At 40.7% G+C, this 23,787-nt stretch overlaps 1 protein-coding gene across 1 annotated transcript in view; it reads right to left on the reverse strand.

Moving 5' to 3' along the window:
• Positions 1-23,787, reverse strand: part of MAST4 (microtubule associated serine/threonine kinase family member 4) — a 557,439-nt gene that overhangs the window by 264,436 nt on the left and 269,216 nt on the right. Inside the window, 1 exon segment of the mRNA XM_032849379.1 lies at positions 13,927-13,958. Within this exon segment, the coding sequence (XP_032705270.1) occupies positions 13,927-13,958 (32 nt within the window).

Genomic DNA, 23,787 nt, shown 5'->3' on the forward strand with positions numbered 1-23,787 from the left:
CCAGTCACCATTCCATCTCTCTCCCATATGTTTGTTAGCATGTGGTTTAGGTGGGTCAGACTCCCAGGGACACCTGAATGGTCTAAGGTAATTCTGTACACAAGAAACACAATTGGAGCCGCTTCTAGAATTTCAATTTTCTAATAGTCACATTTTAAAAAATTAAAAAACAAAACAAAACACATGGAAGTATTTCCAATCATGTACTTGCATTCTAACTCCATAAATCCCCAAATACTACTGTTTCAACATATACTTAACATACAAATTATTAATTAGCTATTCCACATTCTTATTTCATATCTCAATTTAGACAAGCTGTATTTCAAGAGCTCAATAGCCACATGTGGCTAGTGGCTACCATACGGGATAGCATGAGTCCAAGCTAATGGAAGAACTGTTTTAATGTTACCATATTCAAGGGGGACATATAATTTAAGATGGCACACTTAAAAAAAAAACCACAACTCATCATGACAGAAGAAGAAATATCTTCTTGTGACAAGAATGAATAAGAAAAAAATAACCCTGAAAACTCCTGGCAGCCATGTGTGACCTATGAAGGAAAGCTCAAATGGGATGAAGGAGAAAATGGGTCCTGTGTCAACACTGAACCTTGGGATCAACCCCTGCCAGGACCATGGCCCATTTAGTTACTTGAGCTGGTAAAGTTCATTTATTTTTTTCAGCCACTTTGAGTAAACTTTTCTTTATGACCTGCCATCAAAAGTATCCCAACTGAAGGGCACCTGGGTGGCTTAGTCAGTTAAGCATCTGCCTCCAGCTCAGGTCATAATCCCAGGGTCCTGGGATCGAGTCCTGCATCAGGCTCCCTGCTCACCAGGGAGCCTACTTCTTCCTCTACCCTTGCTTCCCTGTTCTTGATCTCTTTCTTTCTCTCTCTCTCTCTTTCTCAAATAAATAAATAAAATCTTAAAAAAAAAAAGTATCCCAATTGATACTCATCTATGGCCAACACCATATCTAAACAAATAATCTCTTCTTAAGCAAATTAACTCAGATGTTCAACACTTCTTCCATTTATCTGCAGTCAAGGCATGTTTTTGTTAAACTAGCTTTATTTGATAACATTTTTAGATATCTTCTGGAAATACGCCTGAAGATTTCCACAGACTAATTCCTCATCACCCAGAATAACTGTCCATGATTACTACCCAACAGAGTAGTTCTCCTCAAGACAATACAGACAAGAGGAGCCAAAGAAACCTAACAGTTTCACTCTCACTCTACTCTCTTTTCTAGTCCTTCCTCCCCAGACCAGGGTTCCCCAACTTGAGCACTATTGACATTTTGGGGAGATAAGACTTTGTTGGGGAGTGTGGTTTCCCTGAACATCGTAGAATGTTTAGCAGCATCCCACTAGATAATAAAAGAAATCCCACTCTCCCAGTAGTTGCAACAATCAAAAATGTCACTAGGCATTGTCAAATATCCTCTTTGTGGACAAAAATTGCCCCTGGCTGAGAACTACTGTTCTAGATCAACCACCAGTTCAACTACACAAGTAAACTTCATTGTTCTGTTAGACTGAGTCACTGTAGAAAATGTTAAAGTTTGTTCCCTGTATCACAAGCTTTCCATAAACACATGAGGTTCTAGAATCCCATCTGTTCATGTCTTCCACCTACCTTTCCAACTATGCTGACCCTAAGCTCTCCATTATATTCTTCTTTCCAGAAGAAATGCACCTACTTCCCTCTAACTTCAGCTTGAAATAATTAGTTGACTGGCTTCCAGAACAAACCACCCAACCATTTTTCTTGGGCTTCTCTGAGGGGATTTTTCTTATAAATAAAATATTTGCTCTCTCATTTATAGTCATTCATTCCTCAATTAAGACTCTGCCAACTACGCCACCCAGCTCCTCCATCAGTCCATGTTGGTGAGCAACTCCACCCCTGTCTCTCCACACTATAATACCTCACATTTTATCCTCCCTAATCCATCTCTAAGACTACAGTTTCACTGTAACCCCCACTGGAAAGCTTCACAGCTTCTCAAACTGATCTACAAAGTTAATTCAATTCCAGTAAAAATCTCAACAGGTTTTTGTTTTTGTAGAAATTGACCAACTGATTCAAAAATTAAAGAATCTAGAATAGCCAATACAATTTAGGGGAAAAAATCAAGATGGAGAATGAACACTATCTAATATTTAAACTTAGTATAAAGCCACAATAATAAAAACAATGTGGTATTGGTATAAAGACAAATAGGTCAATGAGAAAGAATGTAGTCTATAAAAAGACACATACAAATAAAGACAACTGATTTCCAACAAGGATAAAAAACAATTCAGGGGAGAAAGAATGATTTGTTCAACAAATGGTGCTAGAACAATTAGATACCTACATGCAGGAAAATGAACGTCAATCCATATTTCACCCACACACAAACTGAACTCAAAATGGATCACTTAAATTCATGACTGTAAAATTCAGAACTATAAACATTCTAGAAAAACAACAGGAGAAAAGCTTTGTGATCTGGATTAGGCAAAGATGGTTAACCATGTTCATTTAAAGGACAAACTGGTAACACAGACTTCATCAAAGTTAAAAACATTTGTTCTTCTATCAATGCTGTAAAGAGACTGGAAACACAAGTCACAAGTTGGGAGAAAATTTACCAATCATACATCACAGTATTATCTATAATGGCCAAAAACTATCAGCAACCCTAATGTCCATGAACAAATGGATGGATAATCAAACTATGGATAAATAAACTGTACCCATTCAATACGACATTACTTAGCAATAAAAAGTAATTCACAGAGAAATCTCCTAATAACTAAGCTGAGTGGAAACAAAACAAAACAAAAAACGGTACAAACAGTATTGTTGCATTTATTGAAAATTTTAGAAAATGCAAACTAACCTTTAGGGATGGAAAATACTAAGAACTGCCTGATTTGGCATGGTGGTGGGGGGTGGGGGCAGCAGTGGAGGGAGTCCTAACAGACCAGTAAGAGGAAACTTCTGGGCAAGACTGTTTCATTCCCTTGATCCGGTGGTGGTTTCACAGGTATATGACAAAGTTTATGAAATTGTGCACTTTAAGTGCAGTTTATTGTATGTGAATTGTTCTTGCATAAAGCTGTTTGTTTCTTTTTCCTTTTTAAAGGTGTTGGCAGGGGTGGGGCACTGTCAGCTGTTGTGGAAAACATTAGCTGCTAGATCACCTAGGGCTCTACTGCCCTTAGCGCAGCTGAAACTGGGTCATGCTACATGGAATTTCATGAGAAGAAGCTTTTCTGGTGTGTTTTGCGTGCTTGTTTCACATGGTTTTAAATTCCGCTGAGGAGTAATACAAATGAAATCCATTTCATTGGGTACTTAACATCACACAGCTTAGGTGATGTTAAATGTGTGCTGGACAGAGAGAGATCTGAGAGAGCCTCAAGAAGTACCACTGTCCACTACCTTTACTATAATTCCCCTTTTAAGTTATCTCCCCAAACAACGACCACCATGACTGTTTCTCCTGTGGTTTTCAAGATAAGTCTGACCAACACCTTTCAGAAAAAGGGAAAGAAAAATGAGAATAAACTAAGTGGCCTGAATGCTCAAAGATAATAATTAAGTAACATGCTTTAACCAGATGTTTGATGACAGTGTTTTTCCCTGCAATTCTATCAGCATCAACTGCATTTACATACAAATTGATAATACCTTGGAATCCCACCTGAAAAAAAACAAAAACAAAAACAAAACAAAACCCAACCCTGTTCCCCTAAGACATAAAACCCATGTACTGATCTATTAATTCCTTTCCGGTATGTGATGTCAAGTGCATTTTAAAAATTATACTCCATTGTCTCCAAATGCTTCTTTAATCCACAAGGAGTGGTTTTAGCATTTAAACTAATCTATCCTAGACATAAAAAAAAAAAAACCTTCTGCTTATTCTCCCAGATAATTGATTCTTGATTTGTTAAGATACTAAACACTATGCTTTATACCCTGAAATGCCAAACCCCTGGTGATCTCACTCATGTGCCCCATGCAGAGCAAATACCACTTAGTGCCTCAGCACAGAGGCCAAGGGGAGCTAAGAAAAGAACACACCCCCTCTTTGTCCTGCTGCCAGCTCAGAGGGATGGTCCCCACTGTCCCTGCATTAAACATTACCCTTTGCTCCGCAGCAGCTACAGAAGGAAGTCATATGGTGCCAACTTCTCAAAGCAAATACCCTTTTCAGTTTTGGAACATGAAAATAAACCCAAAAGATAAGCTCTGCTCAAAGCTGGCTTAAGGAAAGGTACAGACCACCCCCAACAGTCACATGAAGAGACAGCACTGGAAAATCAGGGTTTAGTAAGAGATTGGCACCCAGGACTAATGCCATTCCCGTGTTAATCCCATCAATCTGGATGACAAACCGAAGTTAGAAATCACTTTTCCTATACAATAAAGAGCACAAAGCATACGCCAAAGTAATATTTTCTAACAGAACAAGAACACTTTCACAGAAACATTTACAAAATATGCAAATATTTCTTGAAAGATTTTATAGTTGTAGAATAAAGGCATTTCAAAATCTTTCCCTCAATATAATTTGCATATTTGAATTTATTATGATTACAAACTTCATTTAAAAAAATAAAAATTTATCCTTTTTTGGTAGCTCAAATGGATGTCACCTATTTCCACATGCAAGTAAAATTCATAGAATTTTAGTGGGTTAAAGTCTCTGCCTTTGGCTCAGGTCATGATCTCAGGGTCCTTGGATCGAGCCCCACGTCGGGCTCTCTGCTCAGCAGGGAGCCTGCTTCCCCCCCCCCACCTCTGCCTGCTTCTCTGCCTACTTGTGATCTCTGTCTGTCAAATAAATAAATAAAATCTTTAAAAAAAAATGAATAGAACACACTTAAGGAAACTCTTCCCCCTCATTAGAGAACTCTCTGCATAGAATTTTCTTATGGTACTACTCAAAAGTTACCTGGGTGGTGTACGAGGTAAAGCAGAGCCCAGAAGGCCATGGGAAGAGATGTGTCCAGCTGCTGGCATGTTCTATGGTCTCATCTTATGTTCCACAACCTAAGCGTGCAGACGCCCTCTAACTCATCCAAGGAGAGGGGACTTTAACGAATAAAATGTGAGAAGTCAATGCACATGTACTCAGATGAAAGAAACGACCCACCAGGATTCTCAGAGGGTGAAAACCCTATTGCAGAAAAACAAAGAGGGAACCCTCAAATAACTTCTTCCGAGCTGTGGAGATTGGACAGTCAGCTGCCACAAAGAGTAAAAGGGCAGGGAGCTGAATTCTCCGGCGTCAGGAACAACTGAGGAAACAGGAGAGATTCTAAGGAGAAACATCAAGACACATGTGAGATCTTGCAGCTACCACCCACCTCTCCGAGATCCCCCTCAGTGGGCCTGACTCACTACCATACCACAGGGTACCGAGGACAACAGAGAACTTGTCCATTTGGCTCATATCTCAGGGAATAATGGATAGCACTTACTGCAGCTGGGACTGCTACACCACACCAGCCAGGCTCTCCCCAGTCTCCAGATTAGTCCGACTAAACCTTGTTTCCTGGCAGTTCTGGGGTGTACCTCAAAGCCTTCCCTTTGGTTGCAGTTCTAAGTGTGAAACTCAAGAAGAGTTGAGGTTAAGCTTTCCAAAATGTCCCAAGAAACCAGGACAAGCATGGTGAAGTCAAGCATATGGTGGGCGTCTACCATTTATTTGATCCACACTGTGGACGTCAATGCTAAAACTCCTGTCTTCCAGAACAAAGCACACCCATTTCCTTGCTGATTATGTCTTTCCAACTCAAGTACAGTCTTAAAAAGGAAAGGTTGCTTTCCAATCCCTGAAGGCAGGAACCCTAAATTCTGGTCACAGTTCACAGTCAAGGAACTAGACTAAGCACAAGGAAATCTCCAATCCTCCGTGTTGTTAGTTCCACACTTCTCAAAAAAAGGTATGTCCAGTCAGAGTTCTGTACAAGTTTCTTCCAGGTATGAAATTCTGACTAAAATTTTTGGTACGGACATAAATAATAGCCCGCTTTGTTTTCCTCAACACCTGTCTACCCCAAAACACAATTTTAAGAACTGAACTGTATAGTATGCTGAGAAAAAGGATAGGCAGGTCTAGGGTGAGGGCTTATTCTGGAAGAGGGGCCACTGAGCACACAGAGTTCCCTTATACCCTGATGACACAGAGCCAGAACATGTGTGGAGTCCATCCCCACAGCACACCTAGAAACCTCCTGTTACCAGGTTTGACCATCATGGGATGCAACGGAAAGGTCTACCCAAGGCTATGGGGCCAAACGCCCTCTTAAAAACCTCACCATTGACAAAAGCTGGGAAAAACCCCAGCTCCTCAGAAAATGCTCTGCAAATGATCTGGCTTTAAAGGAATTTTCCCAGCCTACTTTGCAGTCTTTGGTCTAACTCTAGAGAACAAAAATAAGAGATGGGGGAGGGGATGGCACAGGGAGGGCTTAAGTGCTGGTACTCTTTATTTTACAGAACACGTACATAGTACTTAAAGTAGGCCACACACTGCTGTAAACACTTTACAAATATTAGCTGATTTAATTCTCAAGACACTCCCCATTTTACAAATGAGGAAGCAAAGACACCTAGAGGCTCAGTGACCTTCTGAAAGTCACTACACTAGTTAAATGGCAGAAGTAGGATTGAAACCCAGGCAGTATGTGTGGCTCCTCAGTCCATGCTCTGAAATGTCCACTGAGGAACAGACCTGAAAAGGTGGCTTTTAGTGAGAAACCAGAGGCAATCACCCACCAGCCTCAGGGAGTTGCTGTACAAGCCTACACAAGCCTCACAGAGTGAGGAGTGCTCACTGAAAAACTCCCCAAATTCCTGTTTGATTCGCTTTTGTTAAAGAGTTATTCTAGCAAAGATGAAGTAGAGAACTTATCCTCCAGCCTCAGGGGCATCCAGAAATCCACTTTGCCACCATACACACCCTGAAGCTCTAACAATACTTCTCAACGTGGGGAGGGGGTGCATTGTAGGCTCACTTGGAGAACTGGGTGAAGGTCTGACAGCCTCCACCCCCAACACACCCAGATTCTAATCTGCACTCCCAGGTGTGTTTGGAAATGTACATGTATTTTGAGAACCCTCCCTAGGGGACCTAGCCCTTCTTACCTTGGGGCAAAATTAAGGTTTTCCTACAATTTTCTAAGGTAAGAAGATCAATCCTACTTTGCTTCTACCTGGCAGGTCTCCTCCCAGCTCACTTCACGGAAGATGAGGATAGGCATAATAAAGGACGCTGCAAGCACGTGCCAAATACCAAACCAGCTCTTCGATGAATATATAAATGCAATTGACATTCTTTCACAGGCTGCAGTCCTCTCTTTACTCTCGGGATATATTACACCATTCTCTTTTGATATAAACATGCCACTTTAAATGCTAATTCAGATGCAACACTCAATTTCTTCTTCGTTTTGTTTCTGGGTTTCTAACATTAAAAATGACACAGGACTTCCATTCGGCTTTGACAAGAGATATTGTGAGTTTTTGCTTCCATATCTATGGGTGTGGGAGGGAAGAAAGTACTAAAAAGGAAGCTAATTTATTTTAAAATGCATCCAAATAACAAGTGTGGTTTACACAGCCTTTGGCGTGCTTGAATTAAGCCCTTTCCCTCCATTTCAGGACATGTTGCCCTCACCTTGCTGAAAAACTCACAAAATCTAATGCAACTCCATTGTGAAATGAAGGTGATTCCCTCTCCTTGCAGTCTAGACTGAAACTACTCGTTTTACTCAAACTATTTTTCTAAACACTGTTTAGAAAGTCAAGGGAGTACGCTCTGGCTGAAATACAACCAGTGGGAAAATAAGCCTTCTTTTCAAAAAACAGACATTTCTACACATGCCAAGTACATCGTCCCAAGCCTATTAAATTACACTGAGGGCCACTTCCCAGCTGGTCTCAAAACGAGAAATTCCAACCTAACCCTGTACCTTCAGTTCAATATATCTACAGTAAGACAAGCCACCTTCTACGTCCAGCAGGCCCAGTTCCACTCAGAACCTTTTGACAACCCTCAGGGTCCTCTGCCTCCATTGTCCTGACCACCCTCTGACAACACTCTCCCTCTGCTGCTGACTCATCTTCCATTCGTTTCCTGCCCTTGGCCCTGCCCCAAAGAGACAAAATTAGAAAGAAGGGAAGTCAGTCTGCCACTCATTCCTATGTTCATTAACTTACACGTGGAGCAGAAGAGTTCTTGAAGGCTGCTCCCCTATCTGGTGGCCTCCTGTCCCACCCACCCAGGAGACGCATTCCAGTAAGGGACTGTTTGCCTCCGTGCTAAACTCAGCACAGTGACCTGCGGCCCAAAGCTATGCACGAGTCCATGAGACACCAAAGAGAAAACATCTCTGAGCTCCAACTGAATGGATTTCTGGTACGAGGATGTCTGGCACTGTGGCAGATATATTTAAGATGCCTGTCTTCTCTGTACATGGGGAGGTGGGTTTCTTAGGAGACCTGAAACAGCTGGATGCCAGCAGACAGCTAGCTACGGGTGCCATACCCACCCCTGCTAGCCCCCAGCCGTCTCCAGAACACGGAGATAGCAGACGGAAAGCGTGAATGGAGAGGGGACAAGACTCCAGGGAGAGGAACAATTTACTGGATACAACAAGTACTGTTGCTACATCAAGAAATTAAAATAAGCCAAGACTCCTAAGATGTCTTTTAGGCATTTCAATCCTCCCAATGATTGCTGGGCATGCAGAAACACACTTTTTCAGGACCTTTGTGCACACCAGGAGTGGCATCTACTTGGGTTTCAACTGCTGGATGCCGCTTTAAAAGGTGTCTAGCCAAAGACCTGGCCAAGTGTCAAGTCGCTGATTCTACTCTAATCAAGTGGTAACTATTCACATAGTTTTATGAATTCTACATCAACCCGGCTCCATAAAACGGTGCCCTCTATGTTCATGATTAAAAGTCATAGAAGAAACACTATTTAAGTAGCAAGGAGAATTTCCTTGCTAAGAATAGATAGTGCAGTTTCCTTCTCTGTGTAAAGACATCTAAAAGATAGCTGGAAAACAACGGAGGAGGAGAGGGACTGGCCTCCAGCCCACATCCAGCACATCTCCCTGGAGGAATTCTATGAAAAAAGAGGTTCTGCCTGGGAGAAATGTTCACTCAGACAATTAACAAAACACAAAGGGGTCCTTTAAAAATAAAATGTAGCTGCCTGGGCCACCCTGGCCTCACTCCTCACCACTCATCTTGGGTTTTTAGCACCTTCTCTGTCCGAAAACAAACAATTCCCAGTCTTGCCTCTTGCCCTGAAATGTCATTTCAGAGCCCAAGATCTAACTATGGGTAAAGACTAGATAAGGGACCCAAAACACCATGAGCACTTACATCAATATGAACAGTTTAGATTCATTGTCATTAGGAAAATAAAAAGAATGTCAAGAGAGCCTATGTATTGCACACTGAATTTAAACCAAGAATGATTGGCATGAGCCAACCAGACACGGAATCACTATGAGTCCTCAACACATTGTGACAGGAACTCAGAGCAAAAGCAGGACAGGTCACTCTGCTGGGAGGCTCACTGTCTGGCTCGGGGAGACAGACATTGTGGGTCATCTCCCAACACCCATACTCTGTATGTGACCATACTGGGCACCTTATGATAGATAAAGATTAGTCAGTCACTTCTCTTAAAGGGCTGAAAATTCAAGACAACAAATCTAATTCTGCAGCTAAATGTCATAATGTCCCATTTAAGATAACGTCTCATGTGCCTCCTTTCTCCATGAGTACCAAAAGTTATTACGATGCTTTGGCATTAACTAGTAAGGTACCTGCCACAGCAGATATTCCAGCGACTGTAAAGCTGTACTCATTTGAGCCAATCTTCAAGTCACAAAAAAAACAAGAGTAAAACAAAAATAAATACAGATTTGGTACAACCTTTCATTCAAAACAGGTAAACTTTACCTAATTTTCCCCTTCAAATCATTGTTAAATCTCCATACATATTGGATAAAACAGTCTGAAATCTTACCTTCATGTAATTACTGAGTATTTTAAATAAAATAGTTCAAGAATATCAAAATGTAGAGGGTATACTGTAAATATCCATGTACCTACCTCATTAATTATACACATGAAACCCCTGTAGCATTTAGTACTGTAAATTTGTCGCCCATGCATGTTTTTATATTTTTACTGCACATGTTTGCATTCACTAACAAATGTCTTATTTTGCATACTTTAAAATTTTATCATGTAAATACTTTCTTGTATATGCAATTTGCTTTTAGCTTTTGTTCTGCACATTTTTGATACTATTATGTGTTGATACTTATGTTCCAGTTCATTCATTCTACCTGCTATGTAGTATTTCACTGAATGATTATATCATGATTTATTCAAAGGTTCTCCAGTTTTTGACAGGTAGCTTATAGGAGAAAGAGCAGAGAGTATCACAACTTTAGTTCCAAAGAGAAAGAAATGGAAAGTGCTGGAAGGATCTAGGATCAAGTCTTAGCATATGGCGACTCTTGAAAGGAGGAAGACAACTAGCTGAAGTCCAGCGATCCAAGCAGTCAGCGTGGAGAGGACATCTGGGACTCTTAACTTGATAAAGGACTGAGAAAACCTCTGGAAAACTGATCTGGAGTCACTTGGTTATTTAGTAACACCTTGCCTGGAAAGCGGTTCCTTTGACTTCTCCTCCGTTGCCCCTTTGTGCCATACAAAAAAGGTCACAATCATTCCCTTTGCAACCTTTTAAAACATATATGAAACAACACAGATTTCAAGTGATTTCTTGAGAAAATGATCATATTTTACAAATTACTGAGGAACTGGATTATCTTCTAGACAGAAGACAGTTTGGTTTTTTTATACTTTAAGATAATAATAAAAAGAAAAACCTATTTTCTTTGATCTATTGTGAGAGCTTTAACTTTTACATATATAAAACATGTTTTTGTGATTCCAGACATAAAAATTATCTGTAAGACAATACTAAATCTTTTAAAAAATCTGATAAATCCCTAAGTACTTGAATGATGACAATGCATTTTAAAAATATAATCCTTCAATACATACAAAGTTGAAGCCCCAGGTATAACAAAATCAGGCACCTTCTTCCAGGAGCACAGCCTTTCTGAAGGCACACACCTCCCCCTACCCCTCCACCCCCACCCCATCCTACCCCCAACACATTCCGTCATACCACTTTGTAACTACAAGCAATGAGGAATCCATCACCCTGTATAGTTGCTTACTGCTAACATGGAAACAAGATTCAACAGAACAGAGGAATCAAATCCTCAATCTCTCTGGGAGAAGATACTAAAAGATCTGAAAACACTTATGCCAGAGGAGTTTAACCAGTAAATACAAGAACTAAGTGTTAACAAGTTTTAATAACCAGGAACAGTTACGCTGGCAAGTGTGACTTGTGCCCTTCTTCATTAGATTTTTCATTAGATTTGTATTAAATCACTCTAGCAATTATTTTTAAAAATATTTTCTTTTTGGGGAGCCTGGGTGACTCAGTGGGTTAAGTCTCTGCCTTCCGCTCAGGTCAAGCCCCACATCAGGCTCTCTGCTCAGCAGGGAGCCTGCTTCCCCACCTCTCTCTGCCTGCCTCTCTGCCTGTTTGTGATCTCTCTCTCTCTGTCAAATAAATAAATAAAATCTTCAAAAAAAAAATTCTTTTTCTCCAAGTCATAAAATAACTGCATGAGGAAATTAATTACCAACGTTCTATATGGGGGTCAATGAAAATGCTGAGTGGTGTCAAGTCCCAGAACATCTCTATCATACACCATTAATTCTACTGGGAATATTTAATAAAAAATACAAAAGAGCATCTTCGTTTTTTTTAACTTGGAATATTAATTTCCACAGAATTCACTAAAAAAGGAAAAGGTAGATTTATGTTGATGTACACGCTATGTTTTACTTCCATTATCTGATTGATGTATCAATTGACTTTTATTAAGGATGAGATTTTTTTTTTAAAGATCTTATTTATTTATTTGACAGGCAGAGATCACAAGTAGGCAGAGAGAGAGAGAGGCAGAAGGAGACTCCTTGCTGAGCAGAAAGCCCAATTCGTGGCTCGATCCCAGAACCCTGGGATCATGACCTGAGCCAAAGGCAGAGGCTTTAACCCACTGAGCCACCCAGGTGCCCCAAGGATGAGATTTTAAATGACTAAAATGTAATTCTATGTTTCTCTTAAGTTTTCAAACCATGGGTGTCAAAGAAACTTATGCCGTCACCCTTTTTATTCATGAAAGATTCTATGCTCCCAAGTCAAGAAATTTAAATGTATCTTCTATTTTCTCCCACCAACCCACAGTTATCAGCTAACATTAACAGACTTATACAAGGAGATGTGAGATAAGGAGATATTACAAAAGGAGATGTGGCCCTTAAATAGACATGGGGAACCTAATTTGTAATTAACATGACCTTAATAAAAATTTACAGGAAACATACTAACTCAAAAACTAAAAGAAAAAAAAAAAGTAACCTAATATAAAGGCAAAAAGAAAATCTGACTGAAATTCTGAACTTTTCAAATAAAGTATTAAAGACAAACCTAGGATAATTTAAGCATTAAATAAAGGTACAAGGGAAAAGAGATTTTTTTCCTAGTAAGATATTTCATGTAGTTTTACTTCGGGTTTTCTTATTTCTTATTTTTCATCTTGATTAGAAATACCAAAATATTTGGACTTTTCCAGGTCTAGGAGAGAGTCCTAATCACGATTCAGAAGAAGCCAAGTTTTTTATTCTAAAGGCATTTCCTACAGCCAACTTTTAGGTCATTAACCTCTAGCACACACAGATAAAAGCTAAGTCCGTGAAAATTTATCCAGACACAGTCTTCAAAAACAATGATTCCGTATCCTCCAGGCAGCCTAAAGCTGTAAAACATTAAGAACCAAAATAGATAGTACTGAAATGTTCATAGCAGATGAAATTTTGGTTCTCAGGTGCAAAAGCTGACATAATCCAAAAATTGGTAAACAAAATAAATACTATCTTCCAACAATTATCATATACAATTCTAATACTTCAAGTTGAGATCTGCATCTACCTACTTGAAATATTATACTTTTCTATAAAAAGGACATTGCCCATCCACTCAATTCTGTAATGTAGATACCAAATCCCAGTATTTCTAGATCAGCCCTTACACAACATTGGTTGGTAACAAATCTACCCTAAATTTAGTGGAACACAGAGGTAATTAATTTCCTTCTGCAACTTGCTAATGGTAAAACAAAACAAAAACAAAACAAACTATGATTTATGCAAATATATTATTGGCCTTCAAAACAAAAGGTTGGAACAAACTATGAAGAAATCAAGTTGAAGTTTATAAATCTCCTATTTTTAAAATAAGACCATGACAACAGTCAATGCAATAAGATCCAGATCTAACAGAAAGTTCAGCTGACTTAAATTCTTCATCATCATGGCAAAAGTTTATCATTTCCTTTGCATAAAATCCATAGCATAAAAAACAATCACAGATTTCTGGAACATATAGGAGAACACTAATTCTTGACTTGGATCCATTTATACCATTTGCAGACCAAATAATGTGTTTGCTTGATTACCTGAGAGAATTTTTTTTTTAATTAAGATTGTCCCAGGAATAAGTAAGCATTTTGGCTTACAATGCCCATAAGGACAAAATCTAGAAAGTTTCTTCAGCTTATCCTGAAATCATGAATATGTGACATTTATAAGTAAATGCAAAGTGTCTGTTTCCTCAATTCAGTTGATTATCATTAATCCTCCATTTGCCTGAAAATCCTAACAAGTTGGAGAATAACCACATTACAAACTGTACAACATAGTAATAATAAGGAAACAAAATTAGGCTACTTACAAACTTCCTCTTCTGGGGAGACTGAGCTCCTTCTGCAAAAGAAAAACAAAACAAAACATCTACATGAGAGGTCACATTAACCTTAGCCTAGTAAGGCACCAAACAGATAGCCTAATTCTTCATTATGCTTGATTTAGCATTCTCCACAAGGAAAATATTTTAACGTCATGATTTTAGGCTGGATCCCTTCTTACATTGTTCTCTTTACATGCTGTGTTGAAATTACTAACATAGTTCATCTAAATTCCAAAACAGAAAAGGCACTAATCCTCTCAAAGCAAGGACAATAGGATACTAAGTTGAGCTCCATGGCCCTAAAATTGAGCTTTGGGAAAACGGGAGGAACCAAAGGACTTATCCAAAGAGGAAAGGGATAGAAGGAGGAGAAGAAATTTTGCAGGATTATAATTAAATGAGACGTGAAATGAAAAACAAACAAAAAACAAAAACAAACAAACAAAACAGTGAAATCCCCAACAGAAATAAACGCATGCAAGGCAAATAACAGAAATAAACTCATGCAAGGCACTGTGCATACCAAAGATTACACGTTATTATGATTTGCCTAAATAAAGCCAAAGATTTCCTTCTGGTTTCATTTCTTAACATAAATGCAGTTTAGGTCTTTGGTTATTTAAAAGTAGGTTAATGAATCTCTCGAAAGGTAACCAGACAGCAACAATTAATAGAGTGCTTTAAAGTCTTCAAAAGGGTGATCTCACACTAATCACAAATTAAGATCACTATCCACCTAACTATAGGGGAGACTGTGAAAACAAACAAACAAACAAAAAAGCCAACCAAACAAACAAACAAAAAGGGATACAGAAATATCTTCACCAAGGAATGGAGATTTCAGAAGCTTTGGTCCTCGGGAATGATTACGTGATAACAATAATTAAGGAGTAGGAAGCCATGAGTCATCCGGCTATTTGAACAAACAAACAAACAAAAGAAAACCAGTATAAATTTGAAAGACTTGACTAAATTTAGTTTTTCATTCCTATAATTACCTTTTTTTTTTCCTTTCTTTTTTTGCCTTCCAGAAGTTTTTTTGAAAGGTGTTTCCCCCTCGGCTTCAAAATCACCTTTCCTGTCCCCTATTTTTATTGGATCCTTAAATGTGTGTCACAGACAGTGACCGCAGATCTTACTTCTAAACAGCACAATTTATCCCAGCACAGCTTACAGAACATGGCCTTGAAAGGAGCAGACCGAGGGGAGGATGTTGCTTTAAATGTAACACGCCTTACTTATTAACTGGCAAATGTATTCCCATAGAGTTATAATAATCCTATCACTGTTTAATTACAAGAAGAAACAAGGAAACCATTTTAGAAGCAGGAGCTCTTTCTCCTCTCAAGGGCCTCAAGGTTCAGGGATGAAACACTGTATTTTTGTTTTGTTTCGCTTTTTTCTCCAATCCTTGATTATCTCCGAGAAATTACAGGGCTTGCTCAACTTGGTTGCTTGATTGTGAAACCTAAGTGCACCTTCATTTACTAAAACCCCTAAAGACAAGATGAAAAGTCTCTGGCCAAGCCTGTTTTCCTTGTGAACTGAGATGTAAATGGAAAACCAATGAGCAAGTCTATCTTTGGTGATGACAAGCACTGAGACATGTGTTTTGTTTGCAGGTTAAAAAGAGAAAAGAAGGAAGAGAAGAACAACTCCCTAGAAGCAATAGTTCACGGGTCAGTGTGTCTATTAGAAAGGAATTATGGAAGCCTGCTGCACAGCAAAGGCCTAGAGCTTGAGAAAGGAAACGCTGTGGTCCTGTGAGCTGATCTGACAACAGCGCAGCAAGAAAAGGAGGCAGGGCTGATGGGTTATCATTAATAACAGAGTCATTCAGATGTTATTTCAACTCCATATGCAAATAGATCACTCATGATATGAGAGGCAAAGGGCCAAATGAATGATCCCCAAATAGTTCAATCAATCACAGTCCACCAAATGACCCAACCGTAAGCTGGCTGCTCTGCTCTGAGAAGGGAAAAAAAAAAAAAAAAAAAAAAAAAAAAAAAAACCTGCTGAAACAGCAAGATAAGGGATAAAAACCAACTCTGTTTTTAATCAGAAGTCTTTCCAATAGGCCCAGCATCTAGCATGATGAGCTCCAAGCAAGGAGAAAGGTCACGGTGGGTAACCTGGTGCTCCAGGACGAGGAGCAGAGGACGTTTAATCGGCCACCGTCGACTGACCTGAAGCCTCCACGCTAACCAAGCTGAGGGAGCTAATCCACCTGACAGTTTGAATGTCAGACTCGGCACTGGAAACTCAATTTGGGAGCAAATTGGAATCAGATGTGATGGTAATAAAGTGAGAGAAATGAACGCGCTGTGGCCAAGACCTTGTGAACAGTGGCTGCAAAAGGCGGCGGATTCCAGGAGGACCCAGCGATCGGAGACGGAGCAACGGGTGGCTCACGCGTGGGGACCAACGCTGATGGATCCGCGGCCCGCATAAGTCAGTGAGCGGCGGCAAGGCATTTACTGCCGAAGCACCTGTGGTACATTGTGCACGTGTCTTCATTTTATTTTCTTAATGTCAGGTGAAGGGCACTAACACATACTTAGATAATTAGGTAAGACATAAGGTATTGGTCCGAGTCATAAACCAAAGCTTCTGCTTAGGAGATCGGGAACACACGTTAATAATTTAGCATCAGGTAAGGATTAGGGGAGGGAAGAAGTGTGGGACAAAGAGAGTAAAGGTCAGGAAGTATCTGCCTGAACTAAACAATATGGAACTATTAATCATCACAGGATTAAAGACACTCCTAAGAGTACATTCAAGAACATTAAAAATTTTTTAAAAGATTTTATTTATTTGACAGAGAGATAGAAGGCACAAGTCCGCAGAACAGCAGGGAGAGGGAGAAGCAGGCTTCCTGCTGAGCAGGGAGCCCAATGTGGGGCTCAATTCCAGGACTGTGGGATCATGATCTGAGCTGAAGGCAGACACTTAACTGACTGAGCCACCCAGGAGCCCCAAGAACATTAAATATTTTTTAAATGGTTTTCATGGATACTGATTTCTCAGTGACTTCTAACATCTTTTTAGAATTGCTGTGTATCATTACTTGCTGACAGTACGATTTCCTTTGCCCCCCCTTTCTAAAAGTGCTAACTAGCTTATATGCATTCGGAAAATAAAGGTGAAGCTTAGTTAATTTTGTCTGAGAACACTGTGACTTTCTTGTGATTCCTGGATAAGAGTGAGGACAAACAAGGGTCCCTCAAACCCAGTAAGAAAGTTCTAGGAGAATCTGGGAACAAAAGAGCCCTAACAAATGATTCAGCTTCTTCTTCCCAGCCAGCCCCCCTCCACCCCGTGCCCCCCCACCCCCGTCAACCTTGGGCACAAAAGAAGAAAATAACTTGTTTTATTCATGAAGGCAAGAGAGAAAACTGCAATGTTTCATATGTATAGACAATTTCCACATGGTAATTTTAAAAGAATGTACTATTTAATATGGGTTTTTTAAAGGTTTTATTTATTTATTTGACAGAGAGAGACACAGTGAGAGAGGGAACACAAGCAGGGGGAGTGAGAGAGGGAGAAGCAGGCTTCCCGCTGAGCAGGAAGCCCGATGTGGGGCTTGATCCCAGGACTCTGGGATCATGATCCAAGCAGAAGGCAGACACTTAACTGACTGAGCCACCCAGGTGCCCCTATTTAATATTTTTAATAGTTATACATACAAAATTAGAACAATATGTTCACATATGTTTAGGGACTCTTTGAGCTGTTCTTTTTAAATGATGGGTCATTCTGTGATTTAAAAGAAAGAAGATGTGATTATATCACAAATAATATATGTTGGAGCACCTGGGTGGCTCAGAGAGTGAAGACTATGGCTTTAGCTCAGGTCATGATCTCAGGGTCCTGGGATCAAGCCCCGCATCGGGCTCTCTGCTCAGCAGGGAGCTTGCTTCCCCTCTCTCTGTCTGCCTTTCTGCCTAGTTGTGATCTCTCTCTCTGTCAAATAAATAAAATCTTAAAAAAAAAAAAATATATATATATATATATGTGTAGATAACCCTCTCTCTAAGAGGTGGAGCTTAATTCTCTTCCCCATTAGATTGGCTGGATTTAGTGACACGCTTCCAAAACTAGAATAGGGAAAGGGAAAAATAACAACTTTTCAGTGGAGAAACCTGACAGACAAGGTCTTAACCAAGTGATTCAGATTAACACCACCTGCTAAGTTATGTCGCTCTCATGTGCTCCTGATACGATGTTATGGGAAGGGGCTTCACCTCTGGTTTTCTTGCTAAAAACCCTTAAGTCCAGTCTAATCATGAAAAAAACATAAGGCAAACCCTAGTTGAGGGCCGTTCTACAGAACACCTGACCAGTCCTCTTTAAAACATCAGGATTGTGAAAAACAGGGAACATTTGAGAAACTGTCAGAGATTAAAGGAGGAGGGAGAGAAGATGACTAAATGTAATCTACGTAGGATCCTGAGCTAGTTTCTGGATCAGAAAAAGGGGGAAACCTGCTAATATCCAAATAGAGTCTGAGTTTAGTTAATAGTAATATACCAGTGTTAATTTCATAGTATTGACAAATGTATTCAGACTATAAAAGATATTAACATAGAGGATGGGTGCCTGGGTGGCTCAGTCGGTTAAGCATCTGCCTTTGGCTCAGATCATGTTCTCTGGGTCCTGGAATCAAGACCCGGGTCAGGGTCCCTGCTCAGTGGGAAATGTTCTTCTTCCTTTGCTTCTCTGCTGGGGCTCTCTTTCTCTCAAATAAATAAATAAAATCTTAAAAGAAAAGGAAACATATTAACACAGTGGAAGAGTATACAGAAATTCTCTCAAGTCTTAAAACTTTTCTATAAATATAAAATTATTTCAAAAAAATTTAAAAAGTTCTTTCTCATATAGGAGAACAGAGAGAGGTAGGGAGAAAGTAAAACTGGTGGGAAGGATGGATAGGATGAACAAATCAACATCCACATATTCTAAGATTATTTTAAGGAGACGTTTAGCCCCAATTTTTAGGAGATTATACAAGTCATCTTTGTGAGAGAAGACTTGGTTAGGTCCACCCATGAAGATGGTGAGAAGCAGTCAGATTTGAGAGACATTTTTATAGAATCTATAAAAGAATTGTGTGTGGAATAGGAGAGGAATCAAGGAAGTTTTCTGCCTAAGCAAATACAGTTTGCGGGCAGAAGAGTTTTGTTTGGACATGTTTCATCCAAGATGACTCTAAGGATTCCAAATAGAAATTTCCAAATAGGTGGCTGGACTTCTGCAAGCCTGGTTTCAGGAAAGAGGTTGGAGCTGGGAAAAGACTTTGGAGTTATTACCCTACACAGGGCATGTAAAGCCCTGGGCTGGCTGAGACAGGAAAAGAACGGGAAGAAAGAGGCACACCCTTATGCATCATCATGGGCACCTCAACATTTCAAATCTTCAAGGACGGAGACTCATATTACGTGTTGTTAAATGGTGCATTGCATAATGCAGCAACTAGGGTTCTTAATAACCAAGAAATTGAGAAAGGCGACAAGCAGAAAAATATCTACTGGGTAGATACTAGCTCTCACACAGGGGACAAGATGGTAGCACAGACAAGATCAGAAAAAAGGACAAAATCCAGAAAATTAAATCCCAGACAACATGGCCACACTCAGGACCATCCCCACAACTGAACACTGAACTCAAGCCCAGCCTCCAAGAAGTGAAACTTAACTGCCTGTGCACCTTTCCCTCATCACTCCTAGTGGGTTTTTCCCCTTCTTTGAGAGTGTTAGTGTGATCATACCTGGGTCTCTGCTTCAGCTGTCATGGAACAGAGGAGAATACTAGATTCCTTCACCAGTACAGTGGGAGAAATAGTCATTGGTAAACTCAGCATGTCATTGAGAGTTACAACTATTCTACATTTACAGACAAACTGTTAATTTAGGGAGAGAGTCCAAAGAGCCAAGATATGCAGGGCAATACATCAGGCACTGCTTAGGGGACTTAAGGAGGAAACAAAATAGGACAGATTCAAAAGCCATCTGGGGGAGGTGGGAGCAGTGATGCCTGGGTGGCTCAGTCAGTGAAGCCTCTGCCTTCAGCTCACGTCATGATCTTGGGGTCCTGGGATCGAGTCCTGCATCAGGCTCCTTGCTCAGCGGGGAGTCTGCTTCTGCCTCTGCCTGCTACTCCCCTGCTTGTGTGCTTGTGTTCTCTCTCTCTCTTTCTCTCTCTCTCTCTCTCTCTCTCTCGGTCTCTGACAAGTAAGATCTTTAAAAAAAAAAAAAAAAAAAAAAAAAAAAGCAAGCTGGGGAAACATATATGCACACAAGAAAAGAGATACCAGATATGATACTATGCAGTTTTACCTGAACATGTAAACACTAACAGTGGACAGAAGATAAAAGGGGAGGAGATAATTCAGCTCAGGCAGTGGGTCTGAATGCAGCTGGTGACACATTAATATCATCCAGGGAGCTTTTAAAAATAACAATGTCTGAACTCTACCCCTGGAGATTGAGAAGGAGAGTGGTCTGTGTAAGTTATTTAGTGGAGGTTAGTGCGTGCGTGTGTGCGTGCGTGCTTATTTATTTATTTATTTATTTATCTATTTATTTTGAGAGCGAGAGAGCTATGGGGGGGGGAGGGAGAGAGAGACTCTTAAGCAGGCTCCGCACTGGGGAATGGGCTCAAACTCAGCACCCTGAGATCATGACCCGAGTGGAAACCAGGAGTCATACCCTTAACCAACTGAGTCACCCGGGTACCTCAAATACTTTTAAGTTCCATTAAGAACAATGAATATGCATAAATCTTTTGCCTTTGGATTTTTTTCTTTATGGAATATTAGTTTTCTTGCCATCATTACAATAGTGAACTTTCAGATTTTCAGTTATTTCCTTTGCAAATGGGAAGCACTGGAGGCCAAGGAGAGGTACCCTCAGTGGAACTCCCTCTACCTGGGAAGGTGTAAAATGAGCAAGGAGTACAGATTCCTCTGGGAACTGGTCCTCCCAGAGAAGGGATTTGGGCCCCATTTTTCTGGCCTCCGTTTCTAAGGGTCACTTGTAAAGACAGAAGCACAGGTCAGGCAAGTTCACATGACAGAACCAGATCTTACACGACACTTCGGTTAGAATCAGAGCAGTGGTCAACAGCAGCTTCTGTGCAAACAACGCTTGAAAACTCCAGTGAACGGCCCGTAAAGTAATTGGTTTTCTGCATTAAAAGCCTGTAGTGTACAGCTAGAAAAGGAGCAGGTCGCCCTCCGAAGATCTGCGTGGGCATTCACACCATCCGACCTGCAAAACGCCACTAAAATCCCTCAGTGGGAACGTGAGATCGGTGGAGAATCCCAAAGGATCTCCCCTTTCTCCCAGGCTCTATTTCATTCTATTTTGGTATCTGTAAACACTTAAACGCATTTATTTGCAGTTGTAAAGCTCAGTACAATCGGACATAGAAGGTGTCCACAAAACGCTTGCTGGGTTTTCATAGCCATTTTCCTTGATCAAAAACCACATCCTCACTTTCTTTTAATAAGAAAGGGGCTACCATCTTGCTTTCTTGCTTTCTGGCTGGCTTTTTTTCTGCTGTAAACCCAAGTCATCAGCTATTGTCCTCATGACTTGGCATTAGGCGCACAGGCTCTTTCCATAGACAAAAAGTTTCTTAAGTCACAATATGGCTATCTGTCTCTTTCGGTTTTAGAAGCTCTTATCAAAAACTCAATCTAAGAATTTTACATCATCACCCGGCTATCTGCCAGGACCCTAAGGCCCTCCCACTGAAAGCCCGGGGGGAGACTAGTAATTGCCTCATGGTCACAAAGCCAGGACATGCTGGAAACAGAATCTGAACCAGTGTCATAAGGTTCCAATTTGTTCCCCTACAACGAACTGTGAAAATGTCAGATGGGGCAGAGTGGAGATGTGAGCCACTGAGAGGGGTTCTAAATGAGTACATGTGCAGAGAGGGCTGGAATCAATAACCAAAGAGGGCAGCCTTTCCTCTACAGAGTAAGAAAGGTACAGGTTGTGAACAGGTAGGTCTGTAATTTCAGAAAAGCATAAATCACAATCTTTGGCCAAGGGTGAAGCCCAGAGGCTCGTGGAGGGACGACAGCAAGCAAATGGAGGTCCTTTATTCTAGCACACACTTTTTAATAAGGACCACTGTGGGGGGTGCTGTGCCAGGCTCTGGGGAGAAAGGATTCCATTTGCTGTAAATTTTAGTGCTGAAAAACTTGGAAGAGAGACCTTTTTAAATTGTGCAACAGGACCAAGGGAGGAGGTGATCAGTTTTCCTTAAGGAGGGTCAGTACTGCTTATCGCCCAAGGATGCTACCTGTTATTTGGGATAACAAAACCTGGTGGAATTCACACTACTCTCAACCCTCAGGCTTAGCTCAGGTTCGGTGAAGCTAATGACAAAGTTCATTTGCTTTGGCCAGAGATGGCATGTGATTCAATCTGGGAAAACAAGATGCAAAACAATGTGTGTTTCCAGGATCCTGGGAGAGAACTCCTTCCCTTTTCCAAGAGAGCTAACAGGAAGGAAGGTGCACTAACCCCAAGAAGCTAATGGCGGCCGTAGGGTAGACAAACATGGAAGATGGCAGACAAGACAGAAGGTTAGAAACTGGGTATTGGGTGGTATCTTTCATACATGACACATGAGCCATTCGATTCTCTTTACTGTTTTAACCAGTTTAATTTGTGGGTTCTGTTCCTTGCCAGTTCAAATATTCTCACATGACACACTACTTTCGTCTGGTTCTTCTTTAGCAGCTTGGGAGTTGGCCGGGCACCCCCAGAAGTGGGTGATAAAAGGGGAATCCCTGAAAAAGCAAGAGATGTAGCAAGGCCGGGTGGAGTGAAAGAGTACACAGCTCTTAGTAAATTTAGAAGGGCTGGAACTAAAGGTAGAAAGAAAAAGCCAACAGGACAAGAATATGGAGGCAGAGACAGGGTCAAGTCACAAAGTTTTTGGAAGGGTCTGCCTTTTTGCTAGTGGCAATGAGGACCAGTAACATTTTATTATTATTTTTGAAAGATTTTATTTATTTGAGAGAAAGAGAGAGACAGTGAGTACAAATTGGGGGGAGGGACGGAGGGAGAGGGAGAAGCAGACTCCCCCCTGAGCAGGGAGCCAGACACTGGGCTTGATCGTAGGACCCCGAGATCAGGACCCAAGCCTTAGGCAGACACTTAACCCACTGAGCCGCCCAGATGCCCCTATAACATTTTAAATAGGAGGGAAAAAATGGTGAAGTCTGCACATTAAAAAAGATCACTCTGCCATCAGGGTGTCAGATTGCTTATTAAGGACAAACAGGAAAGAAATTAGGTGGTTTATGAAGTTGTCTGGAAAGCATGGTGGAGTAGGGACCAAGGAAGAGGCAGTGAGGAGGTCAGAGAGGAGCAGATTCAAGACAGAAATGTGCACAGGATCTATAAGGTGTTGATAATAAATGCTTAACTAACAGGAAGGTTTAGAACCCTAGGAGCTATGGGCAGGGTGCCATGCAGAGCTTAGGAAAAAGGGCCATCCCAAAGCACAGAGAACCTTTCAGAAGTTAAATAAAAGAAATCTGAATGGATGAGGGGATAGAAAAACCATTTAAGTTAGACCACAGGGTCCCTGATGGGCAGGAACATGAGATAAAGTTCCAGAGTAAGGCAGGAGCAAGGGTCAATATCCTGGGTCTTTCTTATATGAAAGTTACACATCAATCATCACAAACCCCTCTTCCACTTTATGATTCATACACACAGGGAAGAAGTGGTTTTCCTTTACTACGCTCATCGGCCTCCCTCCACTTAAGAACAGCAGCTCCCATCTACCGTGTGCTGATGTACGCTATCTCATTTC

Source organism: Lontra canadensis, unplaced genomic scaffold (assembly GCF_010015895.1).
Source record: "Lontra canadensis isolate GAN:19392208 unplaced genomic scaffold, GSC_riverotter_1.0 scaffold4, whole genome shotgun sequence".
In the NCBI taxonomy this organism is placed as follows: Eukaryota; Metazoa; Chordata; class Mammalia; order Carnivora; family Mustelidae; genus Lontra; species Lontra canadensis.